At 37.6% G+C, this 23,019-nt stretch overlaps 1 protein-coding gene across 1 annotated transcript in view; it reads left to right on the top strand.

The window, feature by feature from the left end:
* Nucleotides 1-22,445, top strand: part of INTU (inturned planar cell polarity protein) — an 81,598-nt gene extending 59,153 nt beyond the window's left edge. The window contains 7 exon segments of the mRNA XM_005666876.3: nucleotides 3,953-4,015; nucleotides 4,773-4,994; nucleotides 5,837-6,316; nucleotides 8,175-8,272; nucleotides 13,737-13,926; nucleotides 16,200-16,357; nucleotides 18,950-22,445. Coding sequence (XP_005666933.3) covers nucleotides 3,953-4,015; nucleotides 4,773-4,994; nucleotides 5,837-6,316; nucleotides 8,175-8,272; nucleotides 13,737-13,926; nucleotides 16,200-16,357; nucleotides 18,950-19,061 — 1,323 coding nt within the window. The 3' untranslated portion in view covers nucleotides 19,062-22,445.

Raw genomic sequence — 23,019 nt, 5'->3', positions numbered from 1 at the left:
CAAATATGGGGGGGGTGCTATCATATAGTGTTTCTCTTTCACTGTCGAGCTTCTCTTAGTATGATAGTTTCTAGGTCTATCATACATAGTTTCTATGATAGTAATTAGGAAGTTAAAATACTTATTTTATACAAATATTACATGAGTACATTCTTATGGAAAAATACAGGCAATAAAAATAAATGTAGCATTTTTCTTGAACACTCATATTTCAAAACCAGCCCTATTCTCAGCCCTATTCTCAGAATTAACCAATTGATGTATATTCTTGGTAATCTTGTATTTATGATCATATAGTGAAGTAATTTTGTCTGATAATGTTCAGAGTAGATGATACTTTCACATTATAGTAGGGATATAAACTGATACAACTTTTCAAGAAAGCAGTCTGGCATATACATTAAAAATATATACCCTCTGACATAGGAATTCATCCTCCAGGGCCTTATCAACTAAGGAAAACATCAGGGATGTGCACAAAGATTTCTTTATAAGACTGTTCTGCACAACATTATTTATACCCTGAAAAATTACTGGAAACAAATTAAAATACCACATTATGGAATCTGTTGAACAATACAGCGACTAAAAATCATATTTAGAAAACTGTCTATTGACATGAAACAGTGTTCAAGATCATTTGCTATGAAAAAAGCACGGTCCAAAACCATACACATAAACTAGCTTACCCACACCCATTAGGATGGCTACTGTTTTTTAAAAAGGAGAAAACACCAAGTGATACTAAAGATAGAGAAAAAATTGTAACCCTCATGCACTCTTGGTGGGAATGCAAAACAGCATGGATGCAATACAAAATAGTATGGTGCCCCCCCCCCAAATCAAATACAGAACTACTGCATGACCCAGCAACTTGGCATACTCAAAAGAATTAAAAGCAAAATCTTGAAGAGCTATTTGCACACCCTGTTCACAGCAGCATCACTCACAACAGAAGCAATGCCAGTGTCCGCCAACAGATGAATGAACAAACAAAAACATGCTAAATACATACAGTGGAACATGATTTCACCCCAGAAAGGAAGTAAATTCTGACATATGCCTCAACATGGATGAGCCCAGAGGATACCACACCTGGCAAACCAAGCCCCTTATAAAAAGATAAAAAAGTGCATGATTCCATCTATAGGAAAAGCCTAAAATAGTAAAACTCATAAAGATGGAAAATAGAAGAGTGGATGCTAGGGCCTGGGGGAAGGGGTGGAGGAATGTGGAATTGTTGTTTAATTGATACTGAGTTTCATTTTTGCAGGAGGAAAAGAGTTCTGGAGATTGGGTTGTCCAACAGTGTGAATGTACATGACACTACTAAGCTGTACTGTACATTTAAAAATGATTAAGGTGGGGGCCCCCCAAAAAAGGGAGTTCCCTAGTGGTCTAATAGTTAGGGTTTGGCATTTTCACTGCTGTGGCCCAGGTTCGATCCCTGGTCCCTGGTCTGAGAACTGAAATCCCACATTAAGTGACATACACACAGACAGAAAAAGTTGGTAAATTTTATATTACGTGTATTCTATCACAGCTAAAATTTTTAATGAAAATATAATAATTTTTCAAAGCTTACCTACAATGAAGCCAATCTTAGAGCTCCTATAACCTCAGAAAGCTTCCAGTGAACTTATTAATACCTCATTCTTAAATATGAAGACAGTAAAGCATCTCGAGGAATGTCTTTGACATAAAAGCAGTCAAAACAAATGAAAAAGAATGGTTCTGACTTCTTTCTCACTTAGCATAATGCATTTGAGATTCATTCATGTTACTGTCTACAGCAGTAGTTCAGTCCTTTTTCTTGCTGATAGTGTTCCATTGTATGAAGATATCGCAATGTTTATACTTTCCCCACTTGAGGGATATTTAGATTATTTCCAGTTTTCAGTTTTTCTTAGGTTTCATTGTGTGTGTATGTTTTTTAAATTATAAGAGTAATACATGCATATAGGGTAAAAATGCAAACATGGTTATTAAAAACAAATGTCCTCCTTCCTTATCTCTCTCCCCCAGTTCTATCCTCAGTTACAACTGCTCTTGCAGTTTGGAATGTTTTCTTCCAGACCCTTTTCTAGACACGTATGTAGTACCCCCATACACACCAACCCATGTATACATACATACTTATATATCATTGCAGTTGTTATTTTTAACAAAACTTAGATCATAGTGAATATTTTGTTCCACAGCTTGCATTCTTTGCTGAACAATGTACTCTATAATCTTTTGTGCTTATTCATATAGATCAAACCTTATTTTTTTAAACAGATATATGATATTCTGTGATATGAGCATACCTAATCTCCTTAAGCATTTTCCATTGTTAAACTTCACTTTTCTCCAATTTTTGTATATTGCAAATAATTCTTTTAACTTTTTGTACAAAAATCTTGATTCTCTTTAAGTGTTTCCATAGTTTTCTAGAAGTGGAATTACTCAAAGAGTATGTGCATTTGATTTTTTTTTTACATACTATTCAGTTGCCTCCAAATAGGTTATACCAATTTGTACTTTTAAAAACAGTGTATGGTAATATTGGATATTTTATGCTTTTTTTTTTTTCCAGGGGCGCACCCACAGCATATAGAGGCTCCCAGGCTAGGGGTCAAATTGGAGCTACAGCTGCCGGCCTATACCACAACTACAGCAACACAGGATCTTAGCCACATCTGTGACCTACACCACAGCTCACAGCAACAGCGGATCCTTAACCCACTGAGCGAGGCCAGGGATTGAACCTGCAACCTGATGGTTGCTAGTTGGATTCGTTTCCGCTGCACCACAACAGGAACTCCAATATTGGATATTTTAGATGATGCATTTTAGGTTGATAGCATAGATAGATATGATAGATTTCTTTCAGTCCCTCTTAGAGTAACAAATCTTATGTTTTACTCTTAGATGTCTCTAATCAACAGTATCTTATAAGAATCAAAAATAAGATTGTTCACATCAAAAATAAATATATAGGCACCTTATCTTTCAGCCTAATACTCTAATTAATATATTGATTTCTAAAGAAGGCACTATGAAAAAGACAGTTACTATACGGACCCACTGTATAGCACAAAGAACAATATTCAGTATCTTGGTTTTTGTTTGTTTTTTTTTTTTTAACGGAGGCCGCACCTGTGGCATATGAAAGTTCCCAGGCTAGGGGTCAAATCAGAGCTACTTCTGCCAGCCCACACCACAGCCACAGCAACACCCAAGATCCGAGCAACATCTGCAACCTACACCACAGCTCACGGTAACACCGGATCCTTAACCCACTGAGTGAGGCCAGGGATTGAACCCGCATCCTCATGGATCCTAGATGGGTTCATTAACCGCTGAGCCACACAGGAACTCCTCAATATCTTATAATAACCTCTCATGAGAAAGGATCTGAAAAATAATAAATATATATATGATATATGTATGTATAACTAAATCACTCTGGTCTACACCTGAAACATTATAAATCAATATATTTAAATTAAAAAACAAAAAAAAGCTCAACCACTAAAGAATGTAATTTCCAGGAGTTCGCATCATGGCTCAGTGGAAACGAATCTGACTTGTATCCATGAGGACGCAGGTTCGATCCCTGACCTCATTCAGTGGATTAAGGACCCAGTGTTGTCATTAGCTGTGATACAGGCCGCAGATGTGGCTTGGATCTGGCGTTGCTATGGCTGTGGTATAGGCTGGCGGCTAGAGCTCCATTTCGACCTCTGGCCTGGGAACCTCCATATGCCGTGGGTGCAGCCCTAAAAAAAAAAAGGCAAAAGAATGTAATTTTCATTTTAACAGTTGTAGTTTAACTAGGATTTTTAAAAATCATAATACATATGTATGTATATTATTTATATGAAATATATTATTTATATGAACTATATATATACACATATGTGTGTATATACATATACACATATCCACTATGTTTTTTTTCCCCCAGTCTGAGGATTACTATGACATGAGGCGGCTGTATACAATTTTGGGGTCTTCTCTATTTTACAAGGTAAGTTGAAGCCATCTTTTTAGAAAATATTCCAACATTAAGTAGTTAACTTCCATGTAGAGCAAATTAAGCATGAAGTGAATTTAAGTGATTTAATTTTTTAGAAAGATTTTTAAACACAATATAAGTCTTATCTTAAAAAGAATCAGACAATGTAGAACTGTACACAGTGAAAAATAAGTCTCTCCCCACCTCAACTCCTGCTTCTCCACTTTTCATATTCAGAATTCAGTTCTTGGAGTTCCCTTTGTGGCACAGTGGTTAACGAATCCGACTAGGAACCATGAGGTTGTGGGTTCTATCCCTAGCCTTGTTCAGTGGGTTAAGAATACGGCGTTGCCATGAGCTGTGGTGTAGGCTGCAGACGCGGCTTGGATCCTGAGTTGCTATGGCTGTAGAGTAGGCCAGTGGCTACAGCTCCAGTTAGACCCCTAGCCTGGGAACCTCCATATGCCATGGGAGCGGCCCAAGAAATGGCTAAAAAAAAATTCAGTTCTTTTGTTACCTTGCCAAATTCTTAGGCCAATGCTACTCAGAGGTGATCTTGCTTTATTCTAAAGTTTACCTGTTATAAACTTGTTATCATAAATATTTGATCTCTAGTGGAAAAAATCATTTAACTGTGTCTTCATTTATTCCATTTGAAACTAGAATATTTTAATTGAACTGAGGAAATACCCCTAAAACTCTTAGAAATATATTATGGGATTATTGCCTTGTATCACTAGTTGACTTTTATTCTGTGATTAAATTCAAGGGTTATTTGATATGCAGTCATTTGCCTAAGGATGATCTTATTGATATTGCTGTATACTGTCGCCACTATTGCCTACTGCCTTTAGCAGCAAAACAGAGAATTGGTCAGTTGGTAATATGGAGAGAAGTATTTCCTCGACATCACCTTCAACATTCTACAGACTCAAATACTGAAGTCTTTCAGGAACCTGAAGGGAGATATTTTTTGCTAATTGTTGGCTTGGTAAGTTTACCTTAGTTTCTTTCTTGGGTTTTTTTTTTTTTTCTTTTGCCATTTACTGACCATCTAAATAAAATACACAGGCAAAAATGATAATTTAAAATTACAAGCATGTCAGCTACTACTATTTAAGAAAATGTTATATCCCTATTTCTTTTGTTTTGCATCCATTTAATACTCGTAGAGAAATTATTACTGAAACCCAAGATAATATTTTAACATTTTAAGATCTTTTGTTTTAATTTCTATAAAACTAGGGGTTTTATCTTCTGGGTTGTTTTAGGAAATAGAGACATGAAAAGAATACAGAATCAGAAGCAGAAAAATATGTGATTGTAAATGAAAGGACTACTGATTATTGAGGCTTTTTGAAAGCTACCTTAAGGAATTCCACACCAAAGTAGCAGTTGATGGTATATCAGAATAAGGCAAAGTGAGATTTGTTTTCAGGGGTGATCAGGAAGCATTCAGAGGAGCTTTCACTGTGGCATAGTGGATTAAGAATCCACCTGCATTAGCTTAGGTCCCTGCAGAGGTGATTTTTCAATCCCTAGCCCAGTTCAGTGAGTTAAAGGATCTGGCATTGCTGCAGCTGCAGTGTAGTTTGAAGTTGCAGCTCAGATTCATTCCCTGGCCCAAGAACTTCCATATGCCATTGATGCGTCCTTTAAAAAAAAAAAAAAAAAAAAAGCCTTGCAATAACTGTGAAGGGAAGGGAGGAGTTTTTAATAATCACATGATTATGCCATATGCTCACATGTACTTATTATTCACAAATTTATACATGCATGTTACATAAAATATTTTCATGTAGCTAAACCTATGTAATAATTTTTTTCTTATAGAGACATTATATGTTATGTGTACTATTAGAAGCTGGAGGCTGTACATCCAAAGCTATTGGGAATCCTGGACCAGACTGTATATATGTGGATCAGGTCAAAACAACTCTTCACCAGCTGGAAGGGGTAGATTCCCGCATAAATGAACGGCTAGCCTCTTCTCCAAGCCCCTGTTTGTCTTGTGCTGACTGGTTCCTTGCTGGATCACATGAAAAGTTAGATAATTTGACGACGTCACCCATCCTCAATAGGCTGCAAGCTACTTCCAAAGTAGCAACCTCTCCAACATGCAGAAGAACTCTTTTTGGTGACTATTCCTTAAAGACACGTAAGCCCAGTCCTTCCCGAAGTGGAGGATCTGACAGTGGTTGTGAAGGTAGAGAAGGCGTTGGCTTGAGCCCCCATGCTACCCTGGATGCAGCACAGAAGCAAAGAGCATCTCAAGGTTCTGATGGTTCAGAAGAAAGTGGGGCCTTGCTTAAGGTGTGTGTTCATTCAAGTGAATATGTTCTGGGACCTAAGCTGTCTCTCCTTTCCTTGTTTTACAATTGCAAGATAATTTTTTTTTTGGCCACACCCTCAGCACATGAAAGTTCCCAGGCCAGGGATCAAATCTGAGCTATAGCTGTAACCTACACCACAGCTATAGCAATGCCAGATCCTTAATCCGTTGCACTGGTTGGGGATTGAACCCATGTCTCAGCAGTGACCCAAGCCACCACAGAGGTAATGGTGGATCCTAAACCCCCTGTGCCACAGCAGAAACTCCTGCAAGACAATTTTTAATGGCAGATCATTCTTCATTTGAACTACTGGTAGTTTTAGTCACTGATGGCAAATCAGTGATCTAGGACCAAAAATAGAATTAAATACCAAGTTATAAAATATTAGCCCCTTAACAGCTAGAACATCTACTTGACATTAATTACAAGTAGGGAAACTTTTTAATCCTACTTTTCATGTTCATGTCTTTCTTCTGTATTCACAGTGATAACATCCTACTTGTGGGACATTTAGGGGCTGATCTGACTAAATAGCCAAAAAAATGTTCTGCAGAAACAAAAAAGAGAATTAGAAACTTAGAAAAAGTATATGTATATGAATATTTATTGTGTGTTATCCTTTTTTTTTTTATAGAGCAGTATTTTTTTTTTTTTCTTTTTTGGCTGTCCCACAGCACATGGAGTTCCTGGTCCAGGAATCAGATTTGAGCCACAGTTGCAATCTGTGTCACAGCTGTGGCAGTGCTGGACCCTTTAACCCACCGTACTAGCTGGGGATCAAACCTGCACCCTGGCACTGCAGAGATGCTGCAGAGATTTTGCCACAGCAGGAACTCTGAGTTTTCTTTTTTTTTTTTTAATCTGCACCTGTGAAGGTCAGGTCTCCATAGTCAGATATGGCTATAAAACAAAGAAAACAGTCTTTTTTCAGAATGTTCATTGTTTTTCCATGTAAATACCATAACCATATCCAAATGACTATCCAAGAAATCACCCTGGGAGGCTTCATACTTATTCTAGTGATCCTGTTCTTTCAAAAGATTTTGGAAGCTTATCATTTGGTGGATAGCGGTGATGTCAGACAAGGCATGGAGAAAAAGGGGTCTGAGGAGGAGCACAAATAAAATATGAGATTCTGAGTGTGTGGCATAGATGACCATAGATTGATCTCTTAATTCCAAACAATAGGGCACTCTTGGAGCCCTGCATGGGTGTATTTTGGAAGTACTCACATGGTGGTACTCACTATCCCAGTGTGTGAAACTAGTAGGGAATATAGTCTAAGAGGACTTGGATAGGCTTAAGGAGCCATGAGCAGCTCTTAAAAGAAGTTGAATTAAATATACTCTAAGATTCAGTCATTCAAGAAATATTGATCAAATACCTACTATGTGTCAAGGGCTTTGCTACACAAAGGAGATAGAAAGATGAGACTTCCCTGGTGGCTCAGCAGATTAAGGATCCAGCATTATCACTGCAGTAGCTTGAGTCACTGCTATGGCATGGGTTCAGTCCCTGGCCTGGGAACCTCCACAAGCTGATGGAGGAGTGCAGAGTCTAGAGAGGCAGACAGGTATGCTGACATATAAATTGTAACAAAATTTGGTAATAGCTCTGGTAGGATGTTTACAAGGAGAATTATCATGTCCTCATGACGTGGCCCTGGGGTCACTGTTAATAAAGGGTAAACCAAGAGGTACGAGTTAGCATTGAAAGTATTTAAAGGAAACATTGCAAAATAGTAAGTAGTTGTCCTAAGGATTTTTAGATTTTACATTATTTCTGCTGTTTTATTCCATTCTTAGATATAAACTTATCTACTTAACTATACTTTTCAGGTAACTAAAAAGAAGTCTACTCTTCCAAATCCATTTCATTTGGGAAACTTGAAAAAAGATCTGTCAGAAAAAGAATTGGAAATGTATAACACAATGAAGTAAGAAACTTCCTTGTTATATTCTTTTTCACTTTGTGTCTTTGTGGAAATTTTACAATGAAAAAATACGATTCCCTAACATATTGAGATTTTAATCAATAGATTTAATTATGATATGCCTTACATGTAAAAGATATAGCTATGTTATTTCTCTAATGTTTTACATTACATGTATAGGAAACACACTCATAAGAAGTAAAAAACTTACAAATACTTCAAAATGTGAAAGTCAGAGTTTCTGCCATGGCTCAGCAGTAACAAACCCAACTAGTATCCATGAGGATACAGGTTCGATTCCTGGCCTTCCTCAGTGGGCTAAGGATCTGGCATTGCCGTGAGCTGTGGTGTAGGTAGGTTGCAGACACGGCTCAGATCCTGCGTTGCTGTGGCTGTGGCCATAGGCCAGCAGCTACAACTCTAATTTGACCCCTAGCCTTGACCCCTAGCCTAGGAACTTCCGTACACATGGGTGCAGACCTAAAAAGAACCTCCCCCCCAAAAAAAGTAAAAACCCCTCTTTATCTCTCTCCCACAGGTAAGCTTCCTTTTGAATTAGAGGTTATTATTTTTAGACTCTGGTGGATGCTGTGGTGGCTGAAGATACTCCTTAGCCTCAGGTACTCATTCCCAGGGCTTGAGAGTGATGGCTGCTAGTGGCTCATGCTGAGTCCTTACCCTGGTCTTGCCTTGCTTGAAAGCTTGCTGACTCCACCAAGGTTACACAACCTCTCCCTGGGGTAGCCCACATCCAATGACTAACAGTTAAGTGAGTACAATGGCTTGGCCGTTGCTTAAATTCAAGACAACTCTGGAAGACCATTCCAGCTGCAGAGTTCCCCTGGTGTCTGCTAAGACCTCTGTCTCTGCTACAGTGTAGATCAGCTTCCCCCTCTGCTCAGTCCTGCTTCACATTCCCCCCTATAGCTGTTGTTCCCAAGAGTCCTCCCTAGCAAATTCCTCCCTACACATCTCCCTCACGGAGTCTGGGACCAGGGAACTGAGGCTATAACATCCTTTTAAGAAAACAGGTGAAACCTCAGAGTTACAGTGAGTAGGGAATTCTGATGTAAAAGGAACTGAGGGGAATATGTTTAGCAACTTAAACTACAATTTAATTAAAGTATAAAATGTTGCATATTCCCATCTTATTGTATAGCAAAGTGGTGACAAGCAGGTCTGCCTGACTTTTGTCTGGTATTTAATTATGACATCGTATGTGGGATCAATTAGTGTGACAAACTCAATTGCACAATTTTTTGGGGGGGGTCTCTTTTTTAGGGCTGCACCCATGGCATATGGAGATTCCCAGGCTAGGGGTTGAATCGGAGCTGCAGCCACCATCCTACACCACAGCCACAGCAACACTAGATCCTTAACCCAATGATGAATGCCAGGGATTGAACCTGTGTCCCCGTGGATACTAGTCAGATTCGTTTCCACTAAGCCTCAATGGGAACTCCTCAATTTTACAGTTTTATTTGAAAAAATAAACATATATAAATAGAATTCACACAAAAAAAGTTGAGCTATCACCTTCTTAATCATTGAAACATTTTAGAATAAGTTCAAATATGTATCTCAGAGTTATATATTTGGAAAAGCTTTTTTCCTGAAGTTAGGGCAAAAACAAAGTAACTTGTCTGCATGAAATAATTCATTGGAAATCTCATGTGTTAAAATTTGGTATAATGCTGACATTATGTTTAATTTTTAATAATTAAAAATGTTTTTTAAAAAGAAGTATAAATCAGACCTTTTGTGGAAGCCTGAAATACCTTTCCAAAGCTGTAGTCTTCCATTTAACAAAAACTACCACTCTGAAATTTTATTACCTCCATATATTATTTTTTAAACATGTATGTGTATTATTTTGGCCTTATCTCTAGTAAAAGGAAACTCTTTTCCAAATCTATAACCTAACATAAATTTATATTAATATTAAGATTAAATATAAATTAATATGTGATGTAAATTATAGGTGCCCTTATTTTAAAAGGTGCCTATTTATTCTCTTTATTAACATGGAAAGATGTTCAAACTAAGTAGTTAGCAACATGGGGTGGTATAGTGGTGAACATAGCTGTCGTCCAAACTATGTAATTAAATTTTATTTTTTTTCCATTTAATCTTTTTTTATTAAAAAAATTTTTTAATTATAGTTGATTTACAATGTGTACAATGTAGTTTTTTTTTGTTTGTTTTTTAACAGGTGCACCAGTGGCACATGAAAGTCCCCAGGCTAAGGGTCAAATTGAAGCTGCAGCTGCCGGACTATGGCACAGTGACAGCAATGCCATAGCTAAGCCTCATCTGCAACCTACACTGCTCATGGCAATGCCAGATCCTTTAACCCACAGAGAGAGGTCAGAGATCGAACCCGCATCCTCATGGATACTAGTTGGGTTCTTAACCCACTGAGCCACAAGGGGAACTCCTGGTTTACAATGTTGTGTCAATTTTTGCTGTACTGCAAAGTGGCCCGGTCATACACACACACACACACACACATATATACACATTTTTTTCATATTATCTTCTATTATGTTCTATCACAAGAGATTAGATATAGTTCCCTGTGCTATATATGTAGTTAATTTTAAAAGTGTGATATAAACTTACTATATTACTGGTGGGTAATATATTATCCTAATTTATAAGTATGTTTTTATAAAATAAAAATATATAGCATACTAAAAATGTATCGAAAACATTTTATTCAGTAACCAAATCCTATCTGTTCTGCATTCTAATAATTCTTGAATCCATTCAACCCCTAATGATCCCATCTGGTTCAGGCTCTCTTTCTCTCACCTGGTTGTATTACCACAGGCCCCCATCCCCCATTTCCCAGCCTACCCTGAATCTATTCTCTGCTGTTGGAGTGAACTTTCTAAAGAATAAATCTGATTTAATCTGCTTTTTTAAAAAAACAAATATTTGTCTTCCCATTGTATAATTGCTCGTTTGGTGTTTTTTAAACTTTCAGTTTATACATTGAGTGAGTTAATACACACTGGGTTAATTCATGGTTTTTTTGAACCATACCTGCTCACTGTGTTGTAGGGTTGAAAGAAAATTAAAGAAGTTAAGACAGATGTTAATCCTAATCCTCCCTAAATAGGAATCTTATTAATAGCTCTTTTTGAAAGAATCATTTCCATGAGTTCCAACTGTGGCGCAATGGGATTAACAGCATCTCTGCAGCACCAGGACATAGGTTTGATCCCTGGCCTGGCACAGTGGGTTAAAGGATCTGGTGTAGGTTGCAACTGTTGCTCAGATCTGATCCCTGGCCCAGGAACTCCATACGCTAAGGGGTGGTCAAAAAAGAAAAAAGTCATTTCCAGTCTGTATCTTTTCTTGAATTTGAAGACCTCAGGATTAAAATACATGTTTTAGAGAATTCCCTGGTAGTTCAGTGGGTTAAGGGTCCAGTGTTGCTACTACTATTGCTTGGGTTGCTGCTGTGGCCCAGGTTCAAGCCCTGGCCTGGGAACTTCCACATGCCACAGGTTCAGCCAAAAAAATAAATCAGTAAAATGTATGTTTCAAATTATTTCCTTTTTTAAATAGTTATAACTTTTTTTTTCCATTTTGATTGTTTTTTACTTGATTGAAAAAATATCAGCCACCAGTTGTTAATGAGCCAGCCGTCCTGTGGAAAAGTATGAGAAAAATTGGAAGATGATCTCCTTTTCTGCCTATCTCTGGTCTCTAAAGAGAATCAAGGCCATAAGTCAGTGATAAGTTATTCTTGCTGTCTAATAAACAGTTTAACAGGAATTTGGCTAGTGTGGATGATTGAGGTGGTATTTAGGCTAATATGCCTTTGCTTTGCCTCTGCTATAGCATTAAAAAAAAAATCAACCATACAAATTTTTTCAATAGTCATTAGAATGAGAATAGGGCAGCTTTAGTGTTTGAGTTGCAGATGGGAAATTGCTGTCTGTATATTTAAATTGCCAATCAGGGAAAAGCAAGGTGTAGTAGAGTAGGCTTCCAAGTCAGCTATGCCTAACACTTTGCTTTGTGACCTCAAACAGTTTAATCCAAGTCCTCTGAACAGTGACTTCCTCATGGTTAAAATTAGGATAGTAGGAGTTCCCATCCAGGCACAGTGGAAACAAATCTGACTAGGAACCATGAGGTTGTGGGTTCAATCCCTGGCCTCTCTCAGTGGGTTAAGGATCTGGCGTTGCCATGAGCTGTAGTGTAGGTCACAGACATGGCTCGGATCCTGCATTGCTGTGGCTGTGGTGTAAGCCAGCAGCTGTAGCTCCGATTGGACCCCTAGCCTGGGAACCTCCATATACTGCGGGTGCAGCCTCAAAAAGAAAAAAAAAAATAGGATAGTATCTTCTATTGTCATTATGAGAATTAAATCTAAGATATTTTAAAGCACCTACTCTGGCACATAGAGGGCATTCAGTATATCATAACTATTGCCATTATTTCATTGTTGCTATTGTTGTTTCTTAGCTCTTCTTACTACTGATAGAAATAAGGAATAATTATTTGTTCCTCTGGTCTGTCTGATACCTCAATAGCAGAAGAAAGGATGGAGAAGAGTGGAGAAGTATAAATAGTAAGAGAGGAGTTCTTGTCATGGCTCAATGGAAACAAATTTGACTAGTATCTGCAAAGATGTGGGTTCAATCCCTGGACTCGCTCCGTGGGTTAAGGACCCAGCATTTTCATGAGCTGTGGTGTAGGTTGCAGATGTAGCTGGGATCTGGTGTTGCTGTGGCTGTGGTGTAGGCTGGTGGCTACAGCTCTGATTCGACCCCTAGCCTGGGTATTTCTATATGCCATGGGTGTGGCCCTAAAAAGCAAAGAAAAAAAAAAGGAATGAAAAAGAAGAAGAAAATAGTAAGAGAACATAGAAAAGAAGGAAGACTGTAATGATGAGCAGTAGTAGGATACTACTAGTAATTGCCATGGTATCTAGAATACTAACCTAGCTTTGCAGTTGGTAATAACGACTCTATTTTTCTTCCAGATCATCAGTTTGACAATTGTGGCAAGACACTTTGATGCTACTAACAGAAATGTTTAGTTCGTTGGAAGGTGCTTTTATATGTGGTCTACCCAAGACTGATACCTTGTTTATGGCGTATAGACACGGGCTGAGTTATTCATTACCAACCATGGAAAAAGGGGGTTTAGCTAATTTGGGTTGTTTAACAAAAGGATGATTAAGTTACTCACAAATAAATTGGTGTTTATCCTTGCATAATGTGTAGCATTTGCCTCCATTAAGGGAACTGATAATAACCCTAGCTTGTATTTCAGATAAGGAGGAAGAGGGAATTAAATGTTTGGCCTAGTTTCCCTTCCCTAATTACACTCCTAATATAATGTTGCAGTTGAAAGCTTATTAGATGGCTATAAAATTCAAAAGGAAATAACATTTTTAAGTTGACTTAAATATCTTTTGGTTGTTGTTGTTTGTTTGTTTTTCAAGATTGACATCTGGTCCTGAGAATACACTTTTCCACTATGTTGCCTTAGAAACAGTGCAAGGGATCTTTATTACTCCTACCCATGAAGAGGTGGCACAGCTAAGCGGTTCTATCCACCCTCAACTTATAAAGAATTTCCATCAGTGTTGTCTCTCCATTCGTGCAATTTTCCAACAGACATTGGTTGAAGAGGTAGGGCACTACTATGAATATATTTTGCTGTCAATTTTATTTCCAGATCCCTAAATATTCTCTCTAAAAAAACTCTTTAATTAGTATGTCCAGCAATGAGTGTTTTCATTTACTTTAATAGTCACCTAACGTAACTTGAATGTCAAAGTACCCACAGTACTTAACTTCAAAGCTTTGTTATAATTCTGAGTTCGATATCCCAAATTACTATGTCAGGAAATGGTGGACCTGTGTTTTCCTATAGCAAAAGTAGAATATAGTGGTTTGTAGTATAAATTTGCCTCCCATATTTGATATCTGTGTCTCAAGCATTACTTGAACAGGCTATCTCCCACCATTTGGTAACTGATAATTCTTTAAGTATTCAACCAGCAATATAAAGTATTTTGGAATATAATGGGATAAACTACAGCAGTAGACACAATACTGTTATAAATGCTTCAGCCAGTTGGTCGGTTGGTTGCTTGCTTGCTTTTCAATCCAGGATGAAGTTTCACTTAATGTTGTACCTTCTGATTAAGTAGTAATGTTGTATACAATTAAAATGTCAATTAGATAGTTTTAATAGAGGGGAAAGATAAGTGTTGATTTCTGAAAAGGATAAACATGCAGAAGTCTTATTTGTGACTGGTCAAATATCACACAGCCAAAAAAAACCGAAAACAAAAACTCCCTGGAAATGATTGTAATATGTATAGCACATGTACTAAGGATGCCAAATTTGTGAAACACTTAGGTTTAAATGTGGAAGAACATTGGGCTGGGTGTAGAGAATCCAGGACTGAGCCTCAGCTCTACCTATTTCCTCACCAATAAAGTGAGTGAGCTGAATTATTTCATCTCTTAGGACTCATTCAGCAATAAAATTCTTTGTATTATAGGGCTTCTGCCTGCTATCAGAAATTCTTAGTCAGCAAAATGTTATGTTTGACAATATATCTATGTATTTTGCATTCTTATGCTCCTCCTTTCCTTTTTAGCATTCTGATAGATTCTGTAAGGGTATATTTCATTAACTTATTTATTAATATAAATTAGCCTTCCCCATATTATAAATACTGAGGTACCTACTATGCACTGGATACTATTCTAGATGCTGGGGATATAGCAGTGAACAAAACAAAGTCTTTTTCCTCTTGAAGCCTATATGCTAATAGGAGTGGCTAATGAATTAGCAGCAGTGTAATATTTCAGGTAGGATAAATTTTAAGAGGAATAATGAGACAACAGTCGGAGGTGGGGGTTACTATTTTAAAAGATCCCTCCAATCTTGTCAAGTAACACTTAAACAGAGACCTGAATGAAGCCAGGGACCAAGGCTTGTGGCAAATCTGGAGGGAGAGCTGTCAGACAGAAGGAAGAGCAAAAACATGAGATGGCACAGGTAGCAGGCCAGATCATGCATGGCCTGATAGACTGAGGGCTTTGTTCTGAGGAAGATGGGAAGTCCTTGGGCAGTTCCGAGCAAAGGAGGGACATGATTTATAGTTTTGAAAGGATCACTCAGGCTGCTGTGAACCAGCTTGCAGGGTAGCAAAGGTGGAGGCATGGATCAGTTGGGAGCTATGGAAATTCTCAAAGCAAGAAATGACAGTGGATTCTGGATCTAAGATAATATTTTGGAGGATGAATTAAAAGGATTTGCTGATGTCTTAGATAAGGATTTTGAGAGAAAGAAGAATGAAGAATCACTCCACTGTTTCGGCCTGAGCCTTACAAAAAGTCTTTAGATTCCAAATGAGTCATTGTTTTGTTAATGATCTAATCAGTGGGAAATTTAGAGTATGTTTCAGAGGAAGAGATAATACTGCTTAAAGTATATGCGTTTTAAGTATATTACAGAATTATCTATTCATTTAGTAATTCATTAGTCATCTATCTGTTCATTAAGCATCTCCTGTGTACATAGCTTCTTTCAAAGAACACAGAGATGGATAGCATATTGTGTCTATGCTAAAAACAAGATTATAATATACGGGGAAGACAAACCTATAAATTGCTAATATAATAGAGTATAAATACTGATAATGTAGGGCTGTCAGCAAAATGTCCCCTTGGAAAGTCAATATACTCTTAATCCATAAAGTCTCTTTTAGGAGATGGTATTTAAAGTAAGTATGAAGAAGAGTGGAAATTTTCCTGCAGGTCAGGAGGAGAATGTCATTGCAGGCACTTAAAGTATGAAGATCAGCCAATTCAATTCTATGTATGAAAACATTTCAAAGTAATGCTAGTCATGCCAGTTAATACTAACAATACCTATTAATTTACAGAGAAAGAAAGCACTCAGTGGTAGAGATCATTCAGGTTCTACAAATTCAGTGTCTTCTCTTAACCCTGTGAAAGAACACGGTGTGTTGTTTGAATGCTCACATGAAAACTGGACTGATCAGAGAAAAACACCACCAGTTATGGCTTACTGGGTAGTAGGGTAAGTGGCAAGAAATATTTTAAAGTGCTAAAAAAGTAGTAGAAGAGATAAACATTTTAACATGTAGGCATGGGATTATTAACCTAACTATAATATATTAATGTATTTTAGAATTTTATTTTAGTTACTAAGTATCGCCTTTAAATTTCTCCCAATTCGCTTAGTATTAAAAGAAGAAACTTGGAGTTCCCGTTGTGGCACAGCAGAAACGAATCTGATTAGGAACTGTGAGGATACGGGTTCGATCCCTGGCCTCGCTCAGTAGGTTAAGGATCTGGCGTTGCCGTGAGCTGTGATGTAGGTCACAGACGAGGCTCAGATCCCGCTGGCTCGGATTTGACCCCTAGTTGGGGAACCTCCATATGCCATAGGTGTGGCCCTAAAAAGCGAGGAAAAAGAAAAGAAAAGAAAAGAAAAAAAGAAACATATTCCGTTCTCTTACACAATCAAATTAGTAATATACTGAAAGGTCACATGAGTCCACACTTTCACTGCTATTTGCTTCCCTCTGTCTCTACTTCTCTTCCCTTTCTCTTCCTTTCTTTCCCTCTTCCTATTCCTTCTCCTCCTCCCTACCCCCAACCAACTACAAGACCCTGCCCTACCTGGCCCCTGCTCACCTCCCAGTTCTCGCCTCCTATCACTCTCCTCCACACACTGCACAGCCACACTGGCACCAGTCCAGTTTTGTTCCTGCTGTCCTGCTGTTCCTTCTTTGTAGGATATTTTATTTCTTAACCTTTGCATATCTGGCTCATGGATATTCAGACTGGCGCTAGCATGTCATTTCCTGTCATAGACATGATCCATGATCTCGTTCCTCTTTCCTACATTAAAGTGCCCGCTCAGTTATTCTCTGTTCTATCACCCCTTTATTCTTAATTTTCTTGTTTGTTTATAATCTCTTGCCCCCCTCACTAGAATGATAGATGGATAGAGATAGATAGATAGATGGCTGTATATAGTAAATTAGGTGATACAACCCAATGCTCTGGGAATTCTGAGGAGTGGGGTAGAAATCTAAGCTGGGATTACAAAGAAAGGCTTAAAGATTCCATTTGATCCGGTTTAAGAGATGCATTGGATTTGTATAGAGCATTCTAGAGAAAGGATTGGATGAATAAAGACCCAAACAGGGAAATCATAAGGCATGGCAGTGAGTACTGTGGTTTGCCGGGATGGTAGAGGGGTGGCATGGATGGCATGTACAAAGATGAAGTGAAAGATCAAGCTGGAAAGCTAAGTTAGGACCACTGCAGAGAGCCTTCAATTCCTGACCAAGGAATTGATTTTGAGGGAAATATTGAGCCACTGATGGTTCTTTGAGTTACGTAGAGAATTGATGGAGGAAAAAACACATAGTTAAGTGGGGCTAATGTCACTGGACACCTACCATTCAGTACTGAGCCGTACACCAAACACTTTACAAATGTTATCCAAAGCAGTAATTCCCATGTGCTGGTCCATGAAATTTAGAATCACCCAAGTCACTTATTATTCAGAGGTGCCTGCACCCTACCCTAGACCTGCTGAACCAGAATCTGTGTGAGTGGGACTTTGTATTTTTAGTAAGCTCTCTTGTGATTCTGATGTGTAATCAGTCAAGCCTGAGAGCATCAGCATGATCTCAACTCAGTGTCACATGAGCAGAGCTGTGCTATTGGAAGATCCAGCTGGGAGCAGCAATGGAATGGTGTGGACGTAAGAAAGAATAGAGATAAGACCAGTGAGACATATGTGTAGGTGTGCAGTGGAGCCTTAAACACATTCACAATTGGAACTGAAAGAATCAATAGATGTTAAATTATGATGATGCTGATCATCATAGAATAAAGAAATTTAAGGAAATCAGACAGAACTACTCTTTTTTGTTGTTGTTGTTTTTTGGCATTTTGCGATTTCTTGGGCCACTCTCACAGAATATGGAGGTTCCCAGGCTAGAGGTTGCATCGGAGCTGTAGCTGCCAGTCTACGCCAGAGCCACAGCAACTCAGGATCCAAGCCACATCTGCAGCCTACACCACAACTCACGACAACGCCAGATCCTTAACCCACTGAGCAAGGCCAGGGATCGAACCCGAAACCTCATGGTTCCTAGTCGGATTCGTTAACCACTGCGCCACGACGGGAACTCCAGAACTACTCTTGATTTCAGTGGTTTGATTCGTATACATTAGTATTGATTAAATAGACTAAAATGTTAACTTTCTGAGACAAGTTTCAGTGTGAATCCCAACTCAAGGTCTAATAACTATTGTACTTAAAATTATTGTACACTATTAGCCATATTGTGATAATTATGACTAAATTTAATGTTTAAAAACTGAGGGCTATGGTTATACATAAAGATAAAGTAGACTTTTTACACTCAGGAAAAATAAAAGTAATTGACCTCAGGCATATATTTTTTATTTAAAAATAAATCTAGCTGCATTTCTATCCATTGTAGATTTAGATTAATGGGGTTTTTTTTAATTCACTAGAGATTCTTTCTCAAACAAAAAAAATTAAGTAAATTAAAGAGTTGGGAGTTTTTCCCTTTGTTTTTTGTTTTTGGAATTTCTGAAATGAGTGTGTTCTTTTCCTCTACAGGAGACTCTTTCTTCATCCCAAACTTCAAGAACTTTATGTCTGTTTTCATGACTCAGTTACAGAAATTGCCATTGAAATGGCCTTTAAATTGTTCTTTGGATTAACCCTGTAGCCGTGTCAGCTTGATGCATGGCTACCTTGTGCACAGGCTATTGAGCAGTGGTAGAATTGCTAAAATATATTTACAAAGAGATATGGTTTAAGTTCTTTTCAATGTTCAATACTCAACATAATATTCTTCAAGACTGAAATGACACACTCTTGGATTTGATGCACTGAATCTCATTATCAGACTTTTGAAGACGATACTTGATCAAAACAGGAAGAAGAAATTAACTTATTTCCATTTTGGTTTATAATATTAATTTATTTACTAGTTTGAAATAATGTAATGCGTTTTATGTAAAACTGATATAAGGATTATTATCTTAGAAAAATACCCAATTCATTGTGTATTTCACTCAAGACTAATACTGATATCTAGCAAAACAATCATGAAGTTGGGAGGAGGTGACCAGGTTCTGTAAGTGACTAGTGCTATGACCATGAGAAAGTTTTGTACCTCTCTGGGCTCAGAATTTTTGTGTACAAATTAAATGATTGCTTTGAGGTGTCTAAAGTCCCTCTTAAGAGTAAAATGTGTGGTTTTTTCCCCCTCTTGCCTAATGGTCAGTACCTGAATTTGTAATGTCCAAGTACTAATTCCTTCTTAGATCAGATACTTATCTTTAAGTGTTTCAGTAGATATCTCACTGTGCAGTAAGAGAGAAGTGAGAATTAAACCTCTTTTTAAATTTATTTGATTTTCTGTACTCTTTCAGGTTAGCCCTATTTTGACTAGGATATAATTTTTAAAATATTTGTCCATAACTTTCATCGTTTTTCTCTGTTGAAATATATTCAGGTATACGCACACATTTTATACAAGTTCATGAATTTTAGGAAAGTTGTATGTAAATCTTTAAAAAACCTAATCATGTTGAAAACACTGAAAGATATGACTTCAGAAATCCTATAGAATTCTTTTGTTAAATAGTAATTTTGCCTTAAAAATATGGATCATTACATATTGGGTTCTTCCATAGGGGGACACTTTAATGAACAATAGTTTGCTTGACCTTGAGTAGAGAAAGATAACTAATTGGATGAGAATTTTCTTTGGCTGTCAGAATTTGGTGAATCAAGAGGTAGACCATAACTATTTTTAATTGACACTTCAGGATTCTCCTGAAGTCTCACATGCCCCCAAGACTTTATATTACTGGGTTCTTCCTTCTTCAGTACTTAGCTTTGGAAAGTAAATGATGCCAGTACATCTAAAGCTGGTCTCTGCCTTTGCCCTACCTCACATGAGAGCCCTTCAGCTTAGTCAGAACTAACTGCAAAATGTAATGGGTGCACCATGTGAAATATTTGGTTTCATAACAAAGACACTGTTATCCTTCTATTATCAGTTTAAGAGATTTTTCACCCAACATTCAAGGTGCAAACCACTCTATTTGTCCCTTTAGTGACTTGTGGGCTTTAATTTTAGCATTCAAACAGGACAGGGAACATCAGTTCTCGAAATGTAGAAAATGGCTTGAAATATCCTCCCCTTAAGATTACAGTATTGGTCAAATGTTAGATAGACTCCACCACTGTCTTAGGACTACTCGTGTGCATATGTATTAAGATATCATTAAGAATATTTAGTAAATGTCCTAAGTTTCTGATAAGTCCCCTAAAAATACCATGAACTATTTTTAATCATGAGAATTATTCATAAATGCAACTATTGATCACAGATTTTCAAACAGACTGAACTAGACTTGGGATTCTATCATCGGGGACTTTTTCTGTTTCATTTAATGAACTTTTGATCTGTTGAACTGCTTTTCCTAGTGTCAAAGAATCATGAAACCACCTCTTAATAACTGAAATAAAAAGACATAGCAGGAGTTCCCATTGTGGCACAGCAGAAATGAATCCGACTCGTGACCATGGGGTTGCGATTTCAATCCCTGGCCCTGCTCAGTGGGTTAAGGATCCAATGTTGCCATGAGCTGCGGTGTAGGTTGCAGATACAGCTCAGATCTGGTGTTGCTGTGGCCCTGGTGTAGGCCAGCAGCTGTAGCTCTGATTGGACGCCTAGCTTGGGAACCTCCATATGCTGCAGTGCGGCCTGAAAAAGGACAAAAGGGAGGAAAAAAAAAGACATAGACTACTGATCTTAGTAAGGGCAAAGTCCTTTGCAGTATTGTAGATGTGCTTATAATGTCCATGTTGCAGAGACATTGCCTTTTTTTTTTTTTTTAAAGGGCTGCACCTGTGGCATATGGAAGTTCCTGGGCTAGGGGTTGAATTGGAGCTGCAGCTGCCCACCTGTGCCACACAGCCACAGCAACAAGGGATCCAAGCCATGTCTACGACCTATACCACAGCTCACAGCAACGCCGGATCCTTAACCCACTGAGCGAGGGCTGGGATTGAACCCGAGTCCTCATGAATACTAGTTGGGTTTGTTACTGCTGAGCCACAACAGGAACTCCTGCATTTTTAAGAAATAAAATCAAATATTATCTTGGCGTTTATCTCTACATGGATATCAAAGTAAGCATTATAAATAAACTTAGCTGCCCATTTTTCCATATATGTTCAGGTTCACATCTGAAAGTAGATCAATCTGATTTTTGGACAGAAAGTACCTATCTGCCACTTCATTAAATAAAGAGGACAAAGAATTCTTGAGCAGATGCAGAAACATTCTAAGTTGGATTTTATGAGTTCCTTCAAATGTTCTTTTTCATCAAAGGCTATAATGCAATAGACTATATAACCAACATGAAAAAATTAAATCAAGTGCTGTCTTACCAACATCATCTATTTAACTTACATTTTAGATTCTAAGGCGACCCCACTCTCTTTCTTTATCTCTCTTTTGTTTTTCTCTGTCAGGTTAGAGAGGGCATAGTCCTTATTTGTGTCAAGGGACCCTTCATGATGATGCAGTACTGGCAAGATGGGCAGTTGCAGTGCCTGCTTGTTTATATTTGTGATACAAAGGGGAAAAGCTGTGAAACTAATTTACTAGGTTTGGCTACTTTGAACATTCTTGAAAATAATATTGTGAATAATTATTTGTTGTCTTCGTGATTTCCATCTAAATAGTGCCTGGCACATGTTAAGTGCTATAAAAGTATTGGCTTCTCCCACCAGTACCACCATTTTTTATTATTATTATTAAATATCCATTGGTTCAAAACCATGGAGTCAGCTAAATCATACCTGCTACTATACAAAATGTTGGAAAGCTAAGAAAAAGTATTCAGCACTAAACACTTACAAAAGGATTTATGCATGGATATTTTTTAATGTATTATTAAATGTTACTAAAACTTTAATCTATACACTAAACTCTGGAAATAATTTTGTAGAGTTGTACTTCTATATTCTATATGGTTGAAGCTATTTTTATATTATATTGATAGTTTTTAATAAAGATGGTTTGTTTGCAGTTCTGTTGCCTTTTTGTTCATTTGTCCAACAAGTATTTATTAAATTTCTATTCTGCCAAGCACTGTTCTGGATGCCAGGGATGCAGCAGTGAACAAAATAACTGAAGATTCCTGCCCTCAAGGAGCTTATGTTCCCATGGGAGAGGCAGGCACACAAATAAGACAGATAAGTAAAATATGTTAATAAAAGCTAAGAGAAAAAAAGAGTGAAGCAAGAAAATGGGATGTGAAGTATGGGAGATAGGGTGGCCATGAAAAGGGTTGCTGAGGTGACCCCAGATCTTTTTTGTGCCAAGGGACCCTTGATGATGACCAGAACTTTTTTTGCTCTCTAAATCTGTAAATAAAAGGCAGTGTAGCAAATTAAACATTTTCAGCTCAATCTATTGAAAAGAGCCAATTCAGAGTTCTTAAATAGGGTAAAAAGAAAAAAAGCTGCACTTCTAAGTGCTTTCACTTTTGCTGTCTTCTAACAATGAAAATATCTCAAAAATAAGCTTGGGGGTATTATAAAGGAATCTGCTATGAACACTGTCAACTAGGGAGTCAAACTGGGGGGAGGGGAAATATGGA

This window comes from Sus scrofa, chromosome 8 (genome assembly GCF_000003025.6).
Source record: "Sus scrofa isolate TJ Tabasco breed Duroc chromosome 8, Sscrofa11.1, whole genome shotgun sequence".
In the NCBI taxonomy this organism is placed as follows: Eukaryota; Metazoa; Chordata; class Mammalia; order Artiodactyla; family Suidae; genus Sus; species Sus scrofa.
The sequence above is the reverse complement of the archived record's forward strand: the minus strand, read 5'-3'. Positions and strand labels throughout refer to the sequence as shown.